Here is a 24,550-nt window from a genome sequence, read left to right on the forward strand (position 1 = left end):
TGTGAGTAAAGTTTGCGAGTTTAATATGATTGTTTATTTTTACACACAGATAAACCGCATAATCCCATGGTAAATGCCGGCGCTATCGTGTGTACCTCTCTGATTAAGGTAAGCATCTCATTCCACTGGTTTACGTGTTAAAAATTGTATCTACTCCTTCTAACTTACATTGACTTGATTTGAAATAAAGTATATTGATGGCTAAATGTTAAAGTTTTTTGGGACGTATAAAGTAATGATATTGAGAATTCTCTGTGTAGGCTGAGACCAAATGCTCATCTGTTCTAAGTGCTTTTTGTCTTTTCTTTGTGTTATATTACTTGTACACAGGTGATCGATCAGTATTTGACATTACTGCTCAAGGTCACTCTCACTGTAAAGTCAAATGTGTGGGGATCATAAAAACAAAGTCTGTTCGTAATGAATTGTTCAAATTCATTCAGACTTTGTTTTCGCCAAACATCTTTCCATCATCTTGTGTGACGTGAATGAAAAACTCACCTGTTATTGTATTTACTGTTCCAAATATTGGTTGTTTATGTGTGCGTTTAAGCTAATATGTTTGCGTAGGTTGATGGCTGATGCAGCCACATGTGTTTCGATCTTTGTGCAAGAGACAAAAACACTCCAGCTTGGTTGATTGTGTGTTTAATATAATATTAAGTTATAGATTAAAGTCTTAATGCTTTGCGAAAAAAAAGGCACTGAACCAGCACAATTGAGCCCTTACTGTGAGCTGGGGTGGGCGGTATTACCACTATACTGTACACATTTTGTTTTGCTGGAAATAAAAAAGGAGAAATATTGTAAAGCTGCAAAAAACAGTTTTTTTATATTTTCTCTAAATTTGGAGCTTTATGAGTGTAACCATATTAGAATAAACCATATTTGAATTTTTCACATTATGTAACACTTGAGTTAAAAAAACCTTAGCATAAGTAAAACTAATTGAGATAGAAAATGGATGATTTATAAACCAGTGCACACGTTTACATTTACATTTATGCATTTGGCAGACGCTTTTACCCAAAGCGATTTACATTGCATTGTACTATACATTTGTTTCTATGTGCCATCCCCTGGGATGGAACCCATGACCTTGGCGTTGCTAGCGCCATGCACACTAACCACTGAGCCACAGGAAAGCTGTACATCCAATAGTCTGTAATTATGCAGAAAGTTTTAACGCCTATTCACCTTACAAGTTTATCTGTATGTTTACGTTATAGTTTGTCTCTGCCGTCATACTGCCCGCCCTACTCTGTGCATGTGTCCAAAACCTCAGAACCGATCCATTCCTTGAAAACTGCACATTTTCAGCAGGCTTTTCTGAGCCGGACAGGCAGAAACCATCATCCTCTGCTGTGACATGCTCACGTCAAACTGTTCACATCTTTATCCCAGCTCAAATCCACGTGTGAGAAAGAGGATGCACCATTACAATGTGTAATGAAAGTTTAGCATCCTGTGAACAGCAGTTCCCATCACACCTAAGCTCAACCATTGTGATTTTCTTCTCTTGTGAAAAGTACAAAATGTCTGATGTAAATCGTGCCTGTGAATGCACCTAAATAACGCATGACATCATTTCCTCCCGAGTCCTTGAGCAGTGCCCCGGGCGCGTTCCAAAGCGTGTGATATGCTGTTGAAGGCTCTCTGTGTGCTTTTATGTTGTTGCATATTTTGCAGACGTAGGATCTGTGGGATTTTTTGACCACTGCTGCAGGTCAATGACGTTGGTAATTTTTCCTTTCCATTTTTCCTCCCTCCCCATGAACAAAGCCTGGATACTAAAATATCAGTAGTGTCACTGTGTTCCTTAATAAGGCGGAAACCTGTGCAGGATCACATGGCCCGTATGGTCACTTTTTACATTGTGTTAACAGAAACCCACAATGGCTGTGCATTATTTTATCCTTTAAAAACAAAAATCGTATTTTCTGGAGAAAAAAAAACTAGCTTGTAACGTAAACATTTGTAACCTATTTTAAACTCAACAAGAACATTCGGAGGCGGACCATTTTATCAGTGTTTATTTTATTAATAATACTCTACCAACTGAGCTTCAGGAAAAGGCATTTTTTAAGGAAACGATTCCCCGTCTATTACAGGAAACCACAAGATGGGTTGAAATAAAAAGTATGAACGGGTTTAGAACAGGTTTTAAGTAGGTTCTTTACAATAATACATCACATTACTGCATGGCCTCTGTGGGCTTCTGGGCAAACTGGATATGTAGCACATTCTTTTTTCCCCTCTACTTTGTAAGCATTAATGTTGTTTGACACGCAAAATAGTTGTTTATTAAATATTTATACAGATAATGCCGTGATTGGCCGTCACTTGCATCTGTATTACCTCAGCAACTGCCCCAGTCCTCATTCCACATCTGACAGGACACCGTAAATGATTGGAACATGATTTAAAAGGTTCATTTAAATGTAATTGAACATATTTCGGACCTTCTTACATACACAAACTGTTTTAGTGCCGATGTTACAAACCCTGCTGCTTTACATTCAACTCTCTTTCTTAGCCTACAGGTCTTCATGTAAGGTTTATCTCAGGTTTCTGCTCTGTAGCGGTCCATCATCATTCCCTTTGTAGTGAATAACAAAACTTTACCGTAGTCAGGTTATGACATGATCATATTAGGGTTCATCTTACAGTAGTCTCATTGATTTCTAACCATAGACTAATAATCGATTTGCGTTTGCACCGATCGTTTTTAGAGAATGAAATCCCCTCACTGATAATCTGTAAATGAGTTAGTTCTGATTATTTTCTTCCCATATTACATTAAACGTGAATTTATTATCTTGAATAGTATTTTGAACAGTCAGTGAATGAGAAATGTGATTTTCTTTTTTCTGTGTTTTTCAGCAAGGGGCAGGCAATGCTGAGAAGTTTGATTATGTGAGTAATTCAACAGTAGATTACATAAAAAATCGCATTTCATTCTTTTGCTTTTGTTGTTGGTTTGTTTTAACTCACCGGCTCTGTTTTGATTTCTTTCATTATTTGCAGTTGATGAACTTCCTGAAGAAGATGGCAGGAGACGAATATGTTGGCTTCAGCAATGCCACGTAAGATTGAGTCTCATTATGACATTTTGTTTGAACTACGCTTATGTGCATGCTTAGCTAACTTTTTGCAGAATAAGCAGAGACTTTTTAAAGGGACAGTTCACCCAAAAATAAAACTTCTGTCATCGTTTACTCGCCCTCGACTGGTGGCCAAGAACTGTTTGGTTCCAAGCATTCTTCCAAATATCTTTCTCTTTGTTTGTCGGAAGATTTCAGTCAGAACGTGAGACGGGTGACAGGAATTTCGCTATTGGCTATTATCTGAAAGAGAAGAAGGTCAGTATCTCGAAGCTGTTTCGATGTGGTTTAATGATTTATCGCACCCATCATCTTCCTGAATATTTAGTCTGCTTTGCTTGTCTGGAGTGATTTAGTGTCAGCTGCACAGATTCAGTTTTGATGCTTGTCCGACATATTAACCCTTTGTTCTCTCTATATGCAGTGCTTTCCAGAGGGAACCGATATGAACGCTGTTCTGGACTTGTACTTTCAGGTACATCCTATGACATCTTTCATTTACTTAATGCAAACTTGGGCAAAACATAAAAAGGGCTACGTTTTGACCAATTCAACTGTCAAATGTTTGGCTTAATTCTTGTTATATGCAAAGTTCTAACACAATCAGAATGACATTGATTTCATGTTTTTATCAAATGCTTCATGTTTGTGGTGTGCAGCTCTGCTCCATCGAGGTAACATGTGAGAGCGCTAGTGTCATGGCAGCCACGCTGGCCAACGGTGGTTTCTGTCCAATCACAGGCGAGCGCGTGCTGTGCCCAGAGGCCGTGCGAGACACCCTTAGCCTCATGCACTCCTGCGGCATGTATGACTTCTCAGGGCAGTTCGCCTTCCATGTAAGTGAAAAGTAAAAGATGGATTCCGGTTAATCTAATCTGGAGGATTAGCAAGTGCAAGATGTTTTTTAGTCAGATGACAAGCAACCGTTTTTCCGAACTACACCAAGCTGGTATCGTTTTTTCGAGATTGTTTACCAGCTAAATGTCTTTTTTTGTGATTGAGGTGGGCCTTCCAGCCAAGTCAGGTGTGTCTGGGGGTATTCTGCTGGTTGTGCCTAATGTGATGGGCATCATGTGCTGGTCTCCGCCATTGGACAAGCTCGGCAACAGTGTCCGAGGCATCCAGTTCTGCACGGTGTGTGAATTTTCTCATTTCACCTTAAAAACTATTACTAATAAGTGGCAACTTGGGACTATTTAATGATTAGCCAACATAGATAGAACCAGAAATATGCATAATGCGATATGCAATCCAACATTTCATATGCTGTATAGCCGCAGGAAAATAAATGATTAACCATTCCACATTTTCATTTAATTCAATTCAGTTTTATTTATATAGCACTTTTCGCAATGTTTTATTGTTTCAAAGCAGCTTTACAGGAAGAAAGACAAAAATGAACAAAAGTTAGTATTAGTATTAAAATAACAAGACCCATGAACTGAGCCACAGGAAAGCTTATCCAATCATTAGTTTATTCGTTTTATAAAGCTGTTTATCAGTGCCATCTTTATGCTTTTTATTCTCAGTATTGAATAAAATGTTCTTTATCTTTTTCTTCAAATGTTCCTTTGTTCTTAATCCCACGATGCATTGCAAGCTCATGGCTTTACATCCATCTGTGAAGTGACAAAAACTTGATATTTTTAGATCCTTCTAAGAAACAGCGCTTGTTAGAGTCTGAATGTCTGTGTAGCTTGCCGTAGAGCGTCTCAGATCCTTGTTAAAGGTCAAGGAGTCTGAAATTACTGTCTGTTTTTCTGTCTGGTAAAATAGCAACACCATGTTCTGTATAGGCTGACACTTACAAGAGAACCAAAGGTCGCAGGTTCATAACTGGTCGAGTGAATTCTAGGAGAGAGACTCTATGGACAAAATCCACTGTATCACGAGACATAAACTGGACATAATATCAGGCAATCCTGCTAACTTTTTTCGCTGAATAAATGTGTTCTGTCCCTCTGCATTTATAAGATGACGAACAGTGTGAAGGTCAGATTCAAGAAGTTAAATTCTATTGCCAACATTAGTGGTGGAAAATTATTTGCACATATACCAGCATTTAGACCTTGAAATGTCACCTTTAACGCCATTAAAATAATCACATGGCCTAAACCGGAAAAAACTGAGACTGTGTGATGACATTGTACCATGACAGTGCTGAAATAAGCTTTCATCATAAAGGGATTTGATAAAAGGTGATGTCATTTTGGACAGAGACTCTTTGTATTTGTTAACAGTAGTAAATGCGTTAGCTAACATGAATTAACAATGAGTTATATTGTGTTATAGCATTTATTCATCTAATGCATAACTAATGTTAACAAATACAACCGCATTGTAAAGTGCATACTGACTAGCAGACCACCCTGAGACCCTCAAACGTGTGTTTGCGTCGAGATGTCACTAACCCCTTTGGTCTCTGTTGTAGGATCTGGTGTCCTTGTTCAACTTTCACAACTATGACAACCTGAGGCATTTCACCAAGAAGCTCGATCCTCGCCGTGAGGGAGGGGAACAGGGGGTGAGTGCCCACTTCCGTTTGCCCGCCAGCCTTGCCCTTCCCAACTGTCCCATCGACGCACTACACCACATCTTGTATGAGTGACTGCACGCATACCGATGCTATTTTTTCCCCAAGACTATTGCAGTGCAAAAGTATGTCCACTAAACATCAGTCTAGGGCAGTGGTTCTCAAAATGGGGGCCGTGGTCCCCCGGGGGGCCCCCAAGATGGATCCAGGGAGGCCACAGATTTTGTGGCATTTTATGAAATATAGAAATTTATCATAGATTTTATGCAATCAAACATCAGAAAAATGACACCACCAACCAAAAGAATTGAGGTTCCAGCATTGTATAACTGAATATGTTTTTGGTTTAATTAAAATTCTAAGTTTAAGATTATACGTCTTTATACGGGGGCCGCAAAGCGATGCACTTAACACAAAGGGGGCCTTACAACGAAAAAGTTTGAGAACCACTGATCTAGGGTACACGTTAGCGTACAGACATTGCACCCCCTGCTGGAATATCTGCTCACTGCATCAAAGTGTAGTTGGTAGCATAGATGTTTGCTGGTTGATCATGTCAGCTGTGCATGAGTTTATAATTCTGCATATTGAACGCCGCTGAAGTGTTTTTTTTACGCAATGAATCTGAAAGAAATGTTTTGTTTGCTTGCTTATGTCTGCATACTCAGATTTGCAATCTGCAGGCCCAGACGTAATCTGTGGTGTTTTGCTTTTCACTTCGAGGGGAGAATCTGCAAAATCATTTTAAACATGGTTATGTAGGCGTGTTTGGGAAACCTGTTTTTAAACGGTCATTGTGCTTTTTACTTAAGTCTGAACTTGTCGAACTTTGTAAATTGAATCGTATTTGCTAATCTGCTAATTTTGTATGGGCCTGTTTGATAGTGATCGTGACCTAAATACTATTTGTGCGACGTAAATGATGCAGCATGCAATCCACGTTATAAAAGAGTCTCTTGTTGTTGTTTTATTATGGTTACACAAAAGAGTTGTTTTTCTATTTTAGGCCGTTTTAAAATCGCAGCTACTTTCTAAATAGAATTGTTCGTTTACGTTGAGTTCGAAACCCTCTCACGTCACCTTATTGAACGGTGCGAGCCATTTCCACACCAACACTAACAGCAGCCTGTCCTTGGAAGTTCACAAAACTAATCCATTCTCCGTGTCGCACAACAGACCTCTGGACCGCTGGATTACGAAAGCCTTCAGCAAGAGTTAGCTCTCAAAGACAGTTTGTGGACAAAGGTATCGCCTTCCGAGTGCAATGAAGACAGCTCCACTACTGTAGTCTATAGGATGGGTGATGTTGAAGATCGCAACTGAAATGGACCTGACTCGCCTGTGGGGGCTTGCTTGACATTATATATTTTTCTATACAGTATATTGTCAATACAGCTATTTATTTTCAATGAACCTCAGTGGATTGTCATTTTGGTCAGATATATATTTCGTTTCTTACCAAAGTCTTTCCTTCTCTGTTGGTCAGTCTGTTAAATGGGTGTGGAGGAGGATGTGGTTATACTGTAGGTCATGTCTACGGGCAGCTCGGTTCTGTTCTGGTTGTCTGGGGTTCATCACTTACATCCGACAATACGTCCCGGGACCTTTGGGCTGTGATCACGTCACATGTTGTGAGTGGGCAGTGTGATTTGGAGGCCTGCTATTGTTCTAAATATTGATTTATGGACTTGTTTTTGGTCGAGGTTGAAGATTGGCTGCTGAACAGACTGGTGGTTCAATTGCAATATCTCATACAATTGAAAGTTTTGCTTGCATATACTGTAATGACCCCAAAATACAAAGCCATTAATGATATTGGTCTTTATGCATCTTTATGGATTTGATCTTTTTGGAGCACAAACACACATTAGCTTCTCGTTTGGTTCTCAGTAATCGCCTACTTTTTTTAGCGCAGGCCTGTCAGGTTTGTTAATGGAATGGGTAACATATTTTCCTTTGAATGTAACCTTGTGGTCAAAACACTGTAACTTTATGTGTTTCGTGCCTTTTACAGATCCGCTGCCAGCTTTTGGTTGCATTCAGTTATTCATTTTAAGTAACGATACATTCTTGGTAAATGGAGCGTGTGAGGGTGCTTGTGCAATGAACATGCATCACAGATCCCCAGTGGTTCTGTTCAGCAGCCGGTTTAAACCTGTATGTTTGTAAAGTTCATGATTTGGAGGTGAAACGTTTTTATTTCTGTATCTTGAAGATCCCTATTGCTAAAAATGTTACGCACCTTATCGATGTTCAAGATTCGGTTCATATCAAGTTTATTTTTGGATAGATACTGCCCTCGTCAGGCTGTTTTTGTTTTGTGTTGTTTTGCATTGTTTTTATTTGTGTATTCCAAAAACACCTTTTAAATTGTTTTATTATATATGATTTAAAGTTTTGCATGAAATATTCCTGCAGGAATGTCGTAGTTTGTTTGGCTTGACTGTTGTGGGTTTGTTTTATTTTCATGTAACAGGATGTTTTGTGCTGCTACAGTGTTACCAGACCTTTTGCTTCTTAGAGGACGGGATTGTTCTGTCTTTTCTGACAGCTTTGCAGTATAATAGCGGAACTTTTAGCTTTTTTCAGCTCACACACATCAACTTTTGTGAAGATGCACTTCTGCTTTTAATGTACTACATTATGTCTGTCTTTTTTTACCATTTTGCCATCACCTGGTTTTAGTTATAACATGGTTTAAGTTATACCACATTCTCATGAACAGTTTATTTTTCATTCTGTTTTCTCATTGTGTATTTATGTAACTTGGTCCTGGTTTTACTTTTTGTATCTTTAATAAATGTATTTAATCTCATCTCATTGTAGTTGAAATTAATTTGTTTGTTACATTCATCTGTGTTTTTGGATAGACAAGCTAACCTAAAAAAATTACAAAATGCATTCTTAATGCTGCTTTGTTGGTTTATTTACAATATTTACTTATAATGTTTGTCGCTCTGAAATGGCTTTAACAGCTAAAGTGTGAGTTTAATTTATTTAAAAAATCTAGAGATACGCAGCTACTACAGCTGGTTTGGCGACAGCCTGCATGCTTTTTGCTATACTTTTGCATGGGTTAATCGCTGTTAATCGCAAACATGTCACATCAGACAAATATCTCTATTTCTAGTTTCCCACAGTCATGGAAAACATGATTCTTGGGCCAGGAAAGTCATGTGAATTGATAATATCTTAACGTAATGGAAAATCAGGGTAAGATATCTAGTGGACATGCTTCTTTAGCGCTAAAATATTATATTGGCTAGAAATTACTCTTTGTGATGGCGAGCTTATGAAATGGCAAACCTATAAATAGTCTGTCAATCACAAATGATTAGGAAAAATCATGGAAATACATCAAATAAAAGGTGTAGGAATCCTGCTGTTAAAAGAGCTGTGAATGTATCGATCACAGTTCATGTGCTGTTATAAATGATCATTTCCCCAAATCTACTCCCGTGTTTTGCCATATGTTGTATTGCCTTTTATTGGTCTATGACAACAAATACAGGTGTGTAGAGTATATAGATGTAGATGACATCTCCTGGTTAATAAAAGGTAATCTGAAGACTTCCAGTCAGCTATTCTACATACATTTCTGTTTATGTTGTAATTTCTGTTTCCAATGTTTTACACCATACAAATGCAGCACTGTCATAATAATGCGGGCTTTCAAGTAAATTCATGATTCTGAAAAATATTATAATTAATAATAATGTAGTTTATACATTAGGCTTATAGTATAAATGCTTTATTTGGCTGCTTTGTGATCTTAATCTGTGGCTATTAACATTCCCTCATGCACATTCATAAGGATTTCATATAAGCAAACAAGAATCATTTTGTAAGGTTACATTTAAGACATCAAATGTATAAGGTTACATTTAAGACATTACAAAGCCTTTATTAGATTGATAGAGAACCACGAGAAGATATTTTCACTTTTAAAACTATCTTTTTCTGGTGCAGTGTGGCTTATTTTGTTTATTATTTTGTAAAGTGAACTACAGAGTTAGATAAAATCATGCCTGAGTGGTTGAACTCACTTGTATCCAGCACTTGAAAGTATACAGAATTGTAGCCAGAAACTATGAAAAAGTAAATATCAATTTCTACACATTTTTAACAGCATTGCAAAAAGAAAAGTAAGTCATTCATCAATCACTATTTTCCATTCAGCCCTGTTACCCAATTTGATGAAAAATAATGTATAATATTTTATTACATAGTTCTTTGACAACTTCCATTTAAAATTACGGTTGTTTTTTATCAAATTATCATCAATATTTTATTATTCTTATTATATGCTTTCCGAAAAATATTACGGTTCATGAATATTTACATATTTTTAGGAGACTTTTCAGTAACATGGACAAATTTTTCTGTAAATTGGTTACTTGTGCCCTCTAGTGGTGTTTTGCTGTCTCGTGCTAGCAATTGATTAAGCAATTGCTTTTTTAAACTTTGCATGCTTGCTTGGCTTAAAGAATTTGTTTTTCAACTTTAATCAGATATCTACAGCAAAACTGCATTTATGCATGTTTGCAATCATCCACCTGTGAAGAATGTTTTTCAAGGTAAAATATAATGAATATTTAATTAAGCAGATGTTTGTCATTTTATTTATTCAATAAAAACTTTAAGATTTAAATTTTAGTTTTAATTGACACCTCCTGTATAAATGTTTCATTTTAAGCAAATTTAGTAAAAAATAGTTGAGTAAATTAAATACATTGTTACAATACACTCGTTATTATACGCCACACGTAAAATGCAACACTCAGTATTTACATTTATGCATTTGGCAGACCCATCTGCACAAGGATTCACAGTTTTATGCATTTCATTTCATTTGCATTGTCAATTTAATGTACTTTACTTTCGCCAGTTCTCAATTGTTTCCAGATGTTTCACTTTCATTCATTAGAGCTAAAGAACCTGAGGTCACCGCCTTTCTGCCATCCCTCCATCATCAAAGTTTATCACAAAAAAGTTCCACAAAGGTTCTTCTCTATCATTCCAGGTGAAATCTGTCATCAATCTTCTCTTTGCTGCCTACACAGGAGATGTGTCTGCCTTGAGAAGGTACAAAGCATTTTATTCATTCACTGCGAGTGTTTAAATTGTGTTTCTTATTTGTTTATTTATTATCTGTGTGATAATCAGGTTTGCATTGTCCTCCATTGACATGGAACAGAGCGATTATGACTCCAGGACAGCTCTGCATGTAGCAGCCGCTGAGGGTAAAACATCACAGTCATGTTATTTTATAATCATGTGATTGCTCTTAAAGGAACAGTTCAGCCTAAAATGAAAATGATGTCCATATTCTTTTGTGAAACATTGCAAGATAAGTTCGACACAATGCCCAGTCTTGTTTCGTCTCAAATCGGTGAAGGTGGAAAGAGATTTCCTAAAGCACCATTTATAATATTTTGCGCTACCAGAGGCATATCAAGTCTGCATATATGTCTGTGATTAAAACATGCCGTTAAAAGAACTTTCCCCTGCAATTGTAGGACACGTTGAGGTGGTGAAGTTTCTTCTGGAGGCCTGCAAGGTGAACCCTGGTCCCAAGGACAGGTGAGCAGATTATTGCAATAGTAATCATTATTATGAAAGAATACAAATTACAGTATTTAATATAGTATATAGAAATAACAACAGTTATTGTTAATGCTCAGCTCTTAAGACATGGCTCTTTGAAAGTGAAATCTGTATGAAATTGCTTTATTGCTTTAAAACATTTTCTTTTTTCCAGATGGGGCAACACGCCAATCGATGAGGCAAGGCAGTCTGGGCATCATGACGTGCTCACACTTCTGCAGGAGTACACTGAAAAGTACAATCCATCTAAAAACCCTGTCGCAGACAAAGAGACCACTGAGAAAAACCTGGACGGGATGCTGGAGACATAACCAACCAACCAGTCAATACTCTTCTTAAGCCTAGTCAAGGACTACTATATGTTTATAAGGTTAGTGTGTTGTTTGTCCTAAAATATAGAAATATATATATAATATATATTTTTTTATGTTACAGTATATTCTGTGTATGCTTTTGTAAGACATTTTGCTTTCTCCATTTGGTTCTCACAACAAGATAAAGTAAGATTTCAGTATCAAATTGTGCAAACCGTGTAATACACGCTTATTGTTGATTGTGCCAATGATTTCTTGTAAACGTTGACAAACTGTTCTTATGAAGTTAAATATACCAAACAGTTTGCTGGATTTTCAGGAAGTAATGTAATTTTGTATGGAGCTGTCATCATTTTTTCTCACATCGTTTCGTTTATTTCATCATACATATTAGAACATTTTAACCACTGCCAAACACATCATTTCTGCTGATATTCTTTACATGAGTACCCGCACACTGAATAATAAACATAAAGGTAATGTGTGAAATCTGAATACAGAAGTGTTAAAACATCACATTTCAGTTATACTTGGGGAATAAGAAATTCACAAAAGTATATGAAAGTCACAATGTGAACATTTACTTTGTAAACCATTATTAGAAAATATGTGTCTGCATTAGAAAGACTCTTTTCATAAATAAATTACAAATGACCAGGTTTATATACAGCCGCGGGAAAACATTAAGAGACCATTCCATATTTTTATTTCAAATCAGCATTTCTAGATGTATTGTGGCCATTCCAGTCCAGTGTCTGTTGAATTTCAACAAAATCAAACCTCAGGAGTGACAGAAAGTCATCCAACAGCAATGTGAAAGACTGACCGCATGATAAGACACGTGATAAAAATCGAGGTTATCACATAAAAAATATATTTTTGAACTTTTCCTAAATACATGTACAAATATTACTGTTGTATAGCCTAAAAGTGAACATGAACTTGTTTTCTTTTTGAGGTCTGAAAAATACAGAGCATCTTTTCTGTTATTTTGACCTGTTTCTTCAGTTTTCATTATCAGCAAATAAATGCAAATAGAAAAAAGACTGTGACATTAAAATTGGGTAGAAATATTGTTAGTTGTTCATAGAGTGAAACAAAAATGATTCTTTTATAAACACTATAAATAGTACATTCTAAAATCATGGTCTCTGAAATGGTCTCTTAATTTTTTCCATGGCTGTATATTCGATATTTGAATCGATGTGTCTTCTAGGATGTTGTGTTAGCAATATGGATGGTAAAAATGAAGTTAATGTTGAAAAATTGGAAAGGAAATGAATGAATGTAAACTATTCTAAAGAGTCTTAATTCAGTGTTTAGCTGCACACAAACTGAGTGGTGAGTGTACATGTGCAGTAAAGCAATGCTATACAAATATTTATTTTGATGTGCAATAATCAATAAAATTGTTTAAATAAAAGGCTGCCTTTTTCTCATACAATACAAATGGCTCTAACAGAAACAAAACTGCAGTGTTTTAAATAGTTGTGTGCATTGTTATATGTACATCAGTTCGATATCAAATCAGATTGTGGTCATCGCCATTGGGCCCCATTTGTGCAATAGTGATATCTGATGAAAAATTATTATTTTACTTCGCTTAAATTCTTTGGGGTAAATGTGCACTTGTGCCCAACCCGTCTGCTTGGACTCTTGAGTCAGGACAAATAAAAACAAATATACAACATACAGTACATCTTTCATTGAGCCAAATAATAAATGAATGGGTTATATAACAGAACAGTGCTGAGAACTGACATGGAAACATGTTGCTTTGTATTGAAACATATTTTACAAACTCATTGTACCCACACTTACTTTTACCATCTCTATTAACACTAGCTCATTAAAGAAATGTCTTCAACCTAGAATATGAAACATTCAGAGAATATTGTCACATTAACAAGGTTTTTTATTTAAATATACACTGAACATACTGTGTCCTTTCCATGTAAACCTCTAAAGTAGATTAAATTATGAGCAAATGAGAAAACACCAAACCAAATACAAACTTCCCACCAACTAAAATGGAAAGTAAATGGCATCCGCCTTGTGAACTCCCAGTGCGAACTTTCAATACGAGAACACTTGTATTATTTTGTCTCACATACATTGCTATATTATTATCTACATGTGGAGTCTCCAATTGAGAAATGCACAATCTGCTCTCACACGTGGGCAAGCTTTATCAATGCAAATCATTTCATAATCTTTATTAGCATTTAATATTATCCACCATTGTCCTATGTTAAAGTACAGATGCATGATTGAATCTGAAATAGCATCTCTATTGACAGCTCAGTGTAAGATGGCATTTATTTCCCTATGGTTTCTTGTAGGTTGTATCTGTCCAACATGTGTACATGTGCAATTAAGGCATTACAGTATATAGATGTATTCTGATGTGCAATAATAAATAAATGCTTCACAAGATGAGTTGATTTCTATTCCTCAGACAGATGACTTCACAGAAGCAGATGTGTATGCATTGACAATTGTAGCATGTACTGTAGTATCTGGTGACTGGTACTGGTATATACAATATATATACTGGTATATATAATACAACTCCGCAGTAACCTGCAGGTTTCTTCAACATAATTTCACGTTTTTCTATAATAAGAAACGAGTAGTTTCAAAGTAGTTTAACTGTAAATGTAATCACTGGTATGAAAGGTGCAGAGTAAATGCAGGACAGCCGAAGCACTAATATGATCCAGAGGAGACCTGCGCAAAGACAAATCATTAAGATTTCAGTCATTATCAGTTTTTCCCTGTGTATTATTGTGATCTGTGTGTGATGTACTTGCTGTACTCATACAGATGGAGTATTGTACACATACCAATGTGTCCAACCCAAGTTCCTGATGTGTTCTAGGACTGTCTTGGGGTCTTGAAAGAGGGCTAAAAATGTGAAAACAAAATATGTTATTTTTCAGTGACACGATTGAGGTGTTGTGCCGAATCCTGACTTCTTTACTCTCCGTGTTGATAAACCCCAGGAAGCTCTGACCCAAACCCACTTCTATACTTAACCATATCCATCACTGCTAATATGCATCTTGTTTGTTGATGGTTTAATAGGAAGTAGCTTACAAGTCTGAGACAGAGATCATGCGTCTGTCCATGTATGGGCATGGGCTGATTGGTCTGTCTATCTCCATGTTTTCTGAAGCTGAGGAAAAAAAGACTTTCATTACAAACACATTGATGGTTTAGGTTGATTTTTAGAGGATTTATAAAGCGAGTTCACACGAATATCCTATATACTGTGTGTGTGTGTGTGTGTGTGTGTGTGTGTGTGTGCGTGCGTGCGTGCGTGCGTGCGTGCGTGCGTGCGTGCGTGCGTGTGTGTGCGCGCGCGCGCGCGCGTGTGGTGTGTATATACAGTACTGTATACACTGTATAAAGCGAGTTCACTCCTATATATATATGTGCGTGCGTATATATTATATACTATATATATAGATTATATTTTAGCCTACAGTATGTTTGTACATCTGCAAATGTATCGTGTTTAAAAAGGAACTGAGAAACTGCGGTTAAAAACTTACTCACAGGGAAACAGTTAAGACATTTTAAATGCATAGAAACATCCATGTTCATTTAGAGATGACAAGCATATGGATATTTATACCGCTTTGTCAGATTTATGGATTTTGGGTTCTTTAGCAACAGCTGCTCCATTCCGTGCGTCTTGCCCTTACATCTGTACGAGCCAGCGTCGTCTTTGCACATGCGCACAACTTCCTACTTCGGTTTTTAATCTGATCAAGTGTTTACATGTCCTATCAAACGGCATAAACCACCCCTTACAATCCGACTGAAATTTCAATCGGCTTGGGCATTTTTAATCTGATTGACGTGTTTATATGGAGCGTTTTCATTCGGATTGGATTTTTAATCGGATTACACTGGGTACATGTAAACGCAGCTAGTGTAATCATAATTGATCATTAATTTTTTTTTGTAAAATGTTTACATAGAAATTGCTTATACCATTTTAGAAATACATGTTGTTTGGCATATTTTTATGTACAGTAAAGCAACAGCTTTTACGAATTTGTGTGACGTAAGAATCCAAATACCTTTTTGGGCCACTTTATTACATAAAATGTTAGCATATTCACATTAAACATATAAATATTTTAACATAATAATATGCATTGTATTAGTGATGAATATCTAATTGCTGGATATTTATGGTTTTTGAACTTTTTTTTAAAAATAAACTCATAACAAAAAATGCATGAATGTAAATTGTATCTACCTTCAGGTGAGCTGGTATAGTAGCGACCGAAGGCCACGTCTCTTGGGACGTCCGGGTACAGATAGATTAGAGGGTTCACAGGAACCGTCTCAGCAGCGGTGAGGGTATAGTCACGAATGACGTCCGGTAAGGAGATGTTGGCCAGATCTGATTTAGTGTAGGGCTTTACAGAATGGATTTTAGGTTCACCTGCAATTTATACACACTATTAATAAACAGGTTTTGTGGAAACATCGCAGAAAACGTCCCAAGTTAAACACACCATTCTGTGCATGCTCCACCCATGTGATGGTGATTCCTCCGTCTCGACAGGTTTCACTGAAGCGCAGAAGGAAAGTGCCTGGCAGTTTGTCTTGCAACAAAGTCTTCTCTTGCTTCTTACTTAGAAAGCCTACAATGTACCTGCATAAGTGTAACAAAGAGCGAAGACCTTGAGAGGTATAGAAAATGCTTTTAAAGCTGGTTGGTGGATAAGAAAGTCCTAACTAAAATAAAATAAAATGCAATATATTAAATAATACATTTTCATATGCACCAAATGCTTATATTTTTCATATTAAAAAGAGGCAATTCCTTATGTATTAATCAAAATTTTGTAATATTCTTTTGTATTATTTTATATATTTTCAAAAATATTTTAAATGATTGAATACATTGACAATATAGGAAAATATATTTTCTTTGCATAAGGGAGCAGAATGATGGATTATGACCACTCTCTCAGGTCAGTATATTGTGATTTTTCATTATTGCCACTTTATTTATTATATTTGTGATGTAATGTGTTTTCAATTAGACTCAATTAAATAATTGCACGTTGGACATGAACTAGCCACTTGGTGAGTGTTTTAATTTGAACTGAAATTGTGAACTAGTGAAAAATAGCGGCATCTAGTGGTGAGATTGCGAATTGCAACCAGCGGCTCACCCCTCCCTTTCCTTAGATCCTCCTTAATCTGACAGACTGGTCTTTTAAATCCGGTATACAATATAAATAACAAATGTTAGATAATCTGTTAATGTATTATTTTTTGTACATTAAAACAAGATTCTAGCATTTCTTTGAAACTGAAAAAAATGTCTGTACACTAAAAAGAGATATTGGCAGACTGTACACATATAAAATGGAAAATTATATTATATATAATTATATTGTCAGTTTATTGCCACATTTATGTTGTCACATATATTGCTCAGTTGGACAGTATTTGTTCCTATGACTGTATGGATTCTTACCCCTCATTCCAGATGCTAATCAAGTGTCTTTTAATAAGGTCCAGTATTCCATCAATCCACAGCCAAAATGGTATACCCCTCTCATTAGGAGAGATCTACGTAAAAACAGATCCAAATGTATGTTTTTCATATACGGTATAATAAATATATGAGAAATATCTGAAACAAAGTTAATACCCAAATTAGATTATTTAAAAAATATATCATTTTTTATTTAAACAATAAATTAAATCAAATCTATAAAAGACTTAAATTTGAAAAAATAAATCTGAGAAGGGTCCAGATGTGTTGTCAAGCTTTCTATATTCATACAGTATCTGTTCTTTGTGGCATTAGGTTTCGCAACCACAATCTCACTAAGTTTTGTTTTCCCAGTAAACCATGTGATGACAACAGAGACGCAAACAAAAGCTTTTGTTCACACATTCAAGTAAGCGAAAGACATCTTCCTGTTACGGTTTCTATGAACAAACAAACCTTGCAAAATTTATTCCAATGGATGAGTCCCTCGGGATCACCCCCAGCTCCAGCACCTGAAATCAAATCATATCAAATATAACACTTGATCTGCGCATCGGACTATGAAAAATTATTCTCTCCCATTTCAACTCACCAAGAAGTTTGTCTGCAAGCATTCTGAGCTGCTCGGAATTCAGCACTCGCTTGGTGACGGAAGAAAACTGCCAGTTTATGACCTTTGAAAGCTGCCCCCATTTCACCGGAGGTGGATTCAGGAAGAAGGTCAAATTCTGAGAGCGAGACGAACAGCAAGAGTCACAATGGAAACATCAATGGAAGACAGACATGTTTTTCGGATATACCGAAGACTGGAAACAGTCATACGTGAGGTTCACTGGAAAGCATGTTGTACCACAGGATAGAGGCCCAGGCGCTCGGCAACTGCATCACATGTGAGATCACCACGATAGGCAGGGATGTGATCTGTTTAAACACAACGTTGCAGTTATATGTGATTGTTAGTATAGCTTAAATGTTATAGTTGCTCAAATGCTATATTTCACACAGGTTAGTATACCGATAAATCGATGCATAGCTCAGACTGAAGGAGCTGCGTTTCAAATGTGATTAAATGCAGCTCCTCAGAAATGATGAGAGGATTCTGAAACAAAACAAAAAAACATATTTTAACTAACAACTGGTCATCAGTTTAAGGGATATGACAATTTGATGTACATAGCTGGCTCACCTCATTTGTTCTGTTACATTTCATTTCTTTTAATTGCTGTGGAATAACAACAGATTAACATTTGCATGCATTTACAATGTACAGTAATATCTGCTTTATCTGATTCATGATGCATGATGTCATGTCATACCAAATGACGGAATTCCGCTGCCAAACACCCGCTGGATTCCTCTAAGTTTATGACTTTAGAAGCAGCCCCTAAAATGTTGAATTTCCGGAATCTAGCACAAGAGACATAACTTTCCATTTCTATGCTGTACTTTTTGACAAGTTAAAATGCACGTTTTTAACATGTTTTTCTGGTTATTTGTAAAGCACTTGGATCCACATCAGTTGTTTTATTGGTACTATATAAATAAAAAGACATTGTGTCCTGTAAGGTTTGGTGACATGCACAGTAAAACTAAATGTTGTTTTTCATCTATTAACCATATGGAGCACAATTTTAACCAGTTTAGTTTTTTGTCTGTAAATATTTATCAAAAAATAGTAAACAAACAGCACAATTATGCTTTACATTTAAATGTTTTCTTTTTTATTGAAAGCAACAAAGGATTTGTTAAAGTAAGGAAATGTGTTCTCTACAGCCTATGTAAATGTTGTGTAATGAGAAGAGCAATGAGGAACAGTTCGCCCAAAAGTGAAAATTCTGTCTTCATTTACTCCCATACCATGCAAGAAAAAAATTACAACAGTAGTCAAATGTGCCCCATATCTTCTTTTGTGTTCAACAGAACAAAGAAACTTACAGTATAAAGCAATTTTTTCATGCTATGGCAGTGCACGGTGGCCAAGAACTGTTTGGTTTCCTTGTGTTCATCAGAACAAAGACATTTCTACAGATTTGGAACAACTTGAGGGTGAGTAAATGATGACAGAATTTGTATTTTTGGGTGAACTGTCCCTTTAAAGCATCACGTACGGTACTAAACAATATGCTCAAAGATGTTACATACCCTCTCATCATGTCCATTTCTGTTAAATTCCTACAAAGGAAAAACATAAATTAATTTATAAATAGACAGACAGACAACCAGTTAACAAGGAAACATTTTCAAAATGTTCTCCCAATGTTATCTAAAAACCTTTTTTTAACAGCATTATAGAAACATAAATAACATTTTCATACCATTTCATTTCATACATTTCAACATTTTCATACCATTCCTATCACTGCTATGCGATGATACACAACTCCACCTGTCATTTCAGCCTAGCGATCCGACTGTTTCTGCACGCATTTCAGCATGCCTAACGACATCTCGCTCTGGATGAAGGACCATCACCTGCAGCTGAACCTTGCTAAAACAGAACTGCTTGTAATCCCGTCCCACCCTAAGATCCATCACAACTTCTCCATTCAACTGGGCTCATCAACCATCACATCTTCCAGAACGGCCAGAAACCTGGGAGTGGTGATCGATGATCAGCTAAACTTCACTGATCATGTTGCCAGCACCACTCGGTCCTGTAGATTCATCCTCTACAATATCAGGAAAATTAGACCTTTCTTATCCGAGCATGCTACGCAGGTCCTAGTCCAGGCTCTTGTTCTGTACAGACTGGACTATTGCAATGCGCTACTAGCTGGACTTCCAGCTTGCACAACCAAACCTCTACAGATGATCCAGAATGCAGCGGCAAGAGTGGACTTCAATGAACCGAAGAGAGCACACGTCACCCCTCTCTTCATTAAGTTACATTGGCTCCCTATAGTCGCTCACATCAAATTCAAGACTCTGCTACAAGACCACCACTGGTTTGGCACCCCCTTACCTTACGCTAATGCAGACTTATGTACCCGCCAGATCCTTACGCTCTGCAAACGAACAACGTCTTCAACAGATTCAAAGATCAGCAGATTCTGTGGCCACCTCATTTCTGACATCTACATCTTTTCTACTCTATCTATACAGTATATATATATATATAAATAAAAATCTTAAAAAACTTAGCTTTTTTTAGGCTTTGTGAGACATGTTTTATTGCACTTATGCTTTTTGTTGTCCTAATGTTGACCCAATTGCTTTGCACATTGCAAAGCAAGTTTTGCGTTGGATAAAAGCGTCTGCTAAATGAATAAATGTAACTGTAAATAAATGTCATACCTTAATACAAACGCTAGCAAAACATTCTTGAAATATTTTTGTTAACTGGTCAGATTAAAGAAAAAAAAAAACACTTACTTGTCAATAGAGACCTTTACTTTGAGTTGACAGTTCAGTTCTGGGAGTTTGACTAGTGATCTAAAAAATGATTAGAATCATATGAATAACTTAAAAGATGTTCTCTATAAACATATTCTCCCATACATTTACTCTCTATTCAAATGAGCGTCATTTTAAATGGATTTACCTGATCTTAACCGTGAACTGAACTCCTGTCTTTATCACCAGGGGTCTGTATGGATGTGTGGGCATGCACGGCTGTCTCTCCACTACAAGACAACTGAAAGACACAACCATCACAACCACTTCCAGTCTACATGACATATACCACAACTGACACTCAAATTCCCCTGTGAGCATTTAAAGCCACAGATCTTCCACTTCAGCCAAGATTGCCAACCATAACCATTTTAATAAATACATCTCACGTTCTGTACGAATTTTATGCTAAGGATAAAGTGCATTATGGTGTTTCTCTCACTTTAATATAAGGTTTTTAAAGAGTGAAAGGGCCTGTTCATCCAGCTGGCTCTTGCCCAGAGTGAGGGGGTCGTTGTCGTAGGTGAACTTCTGCACCAGTTCCTGAATTTTTTTCAGTTGTTGGCGAATCTGCTGCAGACATTCTGCCACTGTTGTGAACCTGTAACATAACCCATGCACTAGCTGATTCACATGTTCACATCTTTGCATACAGTGAGGAGTAGAAAGGAGGGTCAAGTAATTTGGCCTTCCCCCAAATCCTGCATCAACTTAAGCCTCTGCCTGCTAAGAATTATGGGTAATATGATGTAAAATCATCATTCCCAGGGGTTCTCACCAGCTCTGCAGTTGGTCCAAGCAAGCATTGGGTGGACCTCCAATGCAAGCCATCTGTTGCCTTTGCTTCCATTCAGGCAACTCTTCTGATATAAGTGTTTGCTCGATCTGCTCGGCTAGAATCAGTACGTTAGCTATGTCTTTTATCACCACCTGCATACACACAGAGATACATATACATGTTTTCTTACTTACTTTCTTATGTATGGACATTCCACAGAATTACATTGTTTTTATACATAGCTAGTTACACAGTAAATACTATAACCTAAACTTGACCCTTAAGTTTAAAGTGATAGTAATTTTGTCACCATTACTCGCCCTCTTGTCATTTCAAACCTTTATGACTTCCTTTCTTCTGCAGAACACAAAAAAAGATTTTTTGAAGAATGTTGTTAACTGGCTCCCATTCATTGGTTTTGTCCATACAATAGAAGCGAATGGGGGCCAGTGCTGTTCGGTTACCAACATTTTTCAAAATATCTTCTTTTGTGTTCTGCAAGAGAAAGAAAGTCATAAAGGTTTGAAATGACAAGAGGGCGAGTAAATGATGACAGAAATTTCATTTTGGGGTGAACTGTCACTTTAAGTAGGTCCACACACAATAAGGGTCATAATACCACATGGATTTTAACAGTCATGCGTGTGTTTACTCTTGACCTACCTCTCTGTTTTTGTTCAGCTCAATAAACATTTTTTTGATGGTCATTTCCTCCTGCTGTATCTCTTTTGTTATCTGCCCGTTCATCTCAACTTCCACTATAGAAAGAATCAAAACTCATTTCAGTTCCACTTGTCCACATTTTATTTCGACAAGTGCAGCCAAATGCACAAAACGCATCTGTTACCTCGACTCTGCAAGGTCTTCTTCTTAAAATCATACTCATCTTGTACATCTTCCAAAACCTGACCGTCCTGTTCTATTTTCTGGAGGAGGACATAAATGTTTCGGTTAACAACTGGCTAAAACGTGTCAGAAATGTCTGTTATTTGATTGTTAATGCGATAAAGGTTAAATCTGCAATCCTTTTATTTTTTTAAAGAAACAAAAAGAAGGTACTGAGCCAGTACAATAACCTGTAATTATATGTTTCAAACAGGGATGGCGAAATCTGAAAAATGGTTTGGATTGTTCAACGAACCTGCACGGTCTTCCTAAAATTGTTGACTTTATTATCCAACTCATTTTGTTGTTCCATCATAGCACTCCCCTGAGATGGATCAGAGTTACTCTGAACACAGTACATGACATTTGCTTAGATGAATGAACACAGTAACTTTGTTCTACAAAAATTTGAAATGCCAAATGAACCACTGGAATTAAAAAAAAGAAACGTACTTGTGAACTATCTGCAGTTTGCAGTATCTTCCGCTCTTCATTTAAAGTGTTGGCTATGATCATGGCCATGTGAACTGGATCTTCCTGAAAGTGCACCTGATAAGACATGATCATTGATATTAATATATACAGCAAAGCTAATGGTAATATTTTTTGAGAAATAATCACAGAACAACACCTGTAGGTTACGCTTGATTTTGCGTATATTATGCTGTAGCAGAAAATTGTTTCCCAGGCAGAAACGGCTGTAATGCTCATCTAGTTGGCTCAAGAGCTCATGAAAGCGTAGGGTTGCCAAAGACACGTTACTTGCAACGGATTCCCTACAACCAATAACAGATTTTAGGATTGACAGCAAACTAAACTTTACAAAAAGATTTAATAAAATGTAAAAAATTAAACAAATTAATTGAATAATAAATATATGTCACCATATACTAGTATGTGACCCTTAAAGTCTTGAAATCTAACTATGAGATGACAAGCATCAAAGTTTGATTTCAGTTAATAATTTGAATGTGATTTGAATCTTTGACATAACCTTGCACAGTCAATATTATAGATATCGCTGCTGTCCTTCTGAAACCTTGTCTCCATATTTTGTGGGGTTTTATTTTTTGCCGTAAATCAATATTATTATTTACCCTTTATATTTGTCACTGGATTTTGCCAATATCTAACCAATAAAAATATTTAAAAGTGTTTGTCAACTTTGACAACACAATGTTTAATCATTTAAAAGTACAGTGTTTTTTCCATTTTTTTGAGAAACTGTGAATTTGGACATCTGAGGTTTTGGAAGGACAGCGGCGAAATCAAGGTTACTGTACATTTTCACAAAATGTTATTTACATTGAATTACACAAAAGCTGGATTTTCACAAGCAGGGTCACAACAAATATTAATGTTAAACAAATCTCACCAGTCATGACTCTCGATCCATTGACTGAGATACTGACGGATCTCCATAGGGAAAGATTCATCGTAGAGCTGGTCCACTTGCTCTAAATACAGAGGGTCCAGCAGCTGCAGCTGGTTCCACAGTGTCATCTACAATCCATTATTGCACAAGAGGCTTTAATTACAACAACATCCTCTCTCTGTTGACATTTGTCACTAATACTCACTGTTTCACTTTAGAGTAAGTTACTTTTTTACAAGAGTAATTTACCAGTCAACATTCAGAAGTACATTGAAAATACAAAAAATATTAGTTCACATAATGAGATATATAACACGTATTTTAAAAGCACAAAGTAATAATTCAATTCTAAATTATATTTCATAATAATACAATTAAAATAGGTAATAAAAACTAATAGTTTCTTATTGTGATTCTATGTCGGCTCTTTAACATCATTACAGAAGAGTTTTTAGTGATGAAGTATTTTACATATTCTGCGAGTCTGCCAGAATAAACATCTAGCAATCTGCATTCCATTGCATTGTTTTTCCAAATCAGTTTATAAGAACAATTACCATGAAATATAGTCTAAATAATATTCATACAACCTTTAAGATTCTAAAAAAATATATTAATATAAATAAAAAAGTCTATCCAAACAATCCTATAGTCATTTCGTATATGGATCAATGTTTATAACAGAAAATTACCTTTCAACATCTAGAAGGCGGCTCAGTTATGAAACGTGGATTCACTTCTCCGCTTCAACTTCACATTTATATTCTCCATAATGACCCAAAATTGATAAAACATGAACAAGTCCAGCAGATTTCGCCCACTTTAAGATTTTAGACCAATAACAACGCTGCGTTTAAAATATTTATACAGCTTGGCGATGACAACCAATCAATTTCCGGGTATGTATGTTAAACCACGCCTTCTTTTGCGAATGGCTGTTGAGAGAAAGCACCTCCCCCCCTTGACTACTGCCACATAGAAGCGCAACTGATGAGAAAACAGAAACTTATTAAGCGAGCAGAAACATTAAG

General features: G+C 36.4%; 2 protein-coding genes across 6 annotated transcripts in view; one reads left to right on the plus strand and one right to left on the minus strand.

The window, feature by feature from the left end:
- The window catches only part of glsb (glutaminase b), a 38,793-nt gene extending 17,888 nt beyond the window's left edge, over positions 1–20,905 (plus strand). Inside the window, exons 8-20 of one of the 5 annotated variants that reach the window (XR_008963133.1) lie at positions 50–108; positions 2,884–2,916; positions 3,028–3,086; positions 3,296–3,362; positions 3,529–3,579; positions 3,764–3,940; positions 4,107–4,238; positions 5,536–5,628; positions 10,661–10,722; positions 10,804–10,880; positions 11,157–11,220; positions 11,399–11,614; positions 20,671–20,905. Coding sequence is in view for 4 of the 5 variants with exons in the window: in XM_057336092.1 (XP_057192075.1) it covers positions 50–108; positions 2,884–2,916; positions 3,028–3,086; positions 3,296–3,362; positions 3,529–3,579; positions 3,764–3,940; positions 4,107–4,238; positions 5,536–5,628; positions 10,661–10,722; positions 10,804–10,880; positions 11,157–11,220; positions 11,399–11,555 (1,031 nt within the window). In the remaining variant the exon portion in view is untranslated. Of the gene's footprint in view, positions 1–49; positions 109–2,883; positions 2,917–3,027; positions 3,087–3,295; positions 3,363–3,528; positions 3,580–3,763; positions 3,941–4,106; positions 4,239–5,535; positions 5,629–6,813; positions 8,453–10,660; positions 10,723–10,803; positions 10,881–11,156; positions 11,221–11,398; positions 12,955–20,670 lie in introns of those variants that run through there. The other 4 variants (XM_057336092.1, XM_057336095.1, XM_057336093.1 and 1 more) reach the window with 4 other exon arrangements.
- stat1b (signal transducer and activator of transcription 1b) lies at positions 13,469–24,346 on the minus strand. Its single transcript, XM_057336089.1, has 24 exons — positions 24,212–24,346; positions 23,520–23,647; positions 22,776–22,920; positions 22,598–22,693; positions 22,401–22,490; positions 22,107–22,185; positions 21,923–22,017; positions 21,260–21,411; positions 20,924–21,082; positions 20,630–20,722; positions 20,461–20,520; positions 19,231–19,260; positions 18,405–18,495; positions 18,275–18,310; positions 18,104–18,187; positions 17,911–18,009; positions 17,681–17,816; positions 17,545–17,600; positions 17,068–17,162; positions 16,094–16,233; positions 15,832–16,020; positions 14,658–14,736; positions 14,405–14,465; positions 13,469–14,288 (listed from the first exon to the last, which is right to left on the minus strand). The coding sequence occupies exons 2-24, from the start codon at positions 23,645–23,647 to the stop codon at positions 14,268–14,270; spliced, it is 2,214 nt and encodes a 737-aa protein (XP_057192072.1). The 5' UTR covers positions 24,212–24,346; the 3' UTR covers positions 13,469–14,267.
- Between the last annotated feature and the right edge of the window lie 204 nt (positions 24,347–24,550).

This window comes from Triplophysa rosa, linkage group LG6 (assembly GCF_024868665.1).
Source record: "Triplophysa rosa linkage group LG6, Trosa_1v2, whole genome shotgun sequence".
NCBI classification, from domain to species: Eukaryota; Metazoa; Chordata; class Actinopteri; order Cypriniformes; family Nemacheilidae; genus Triplophysa; species Triplophysa rosa.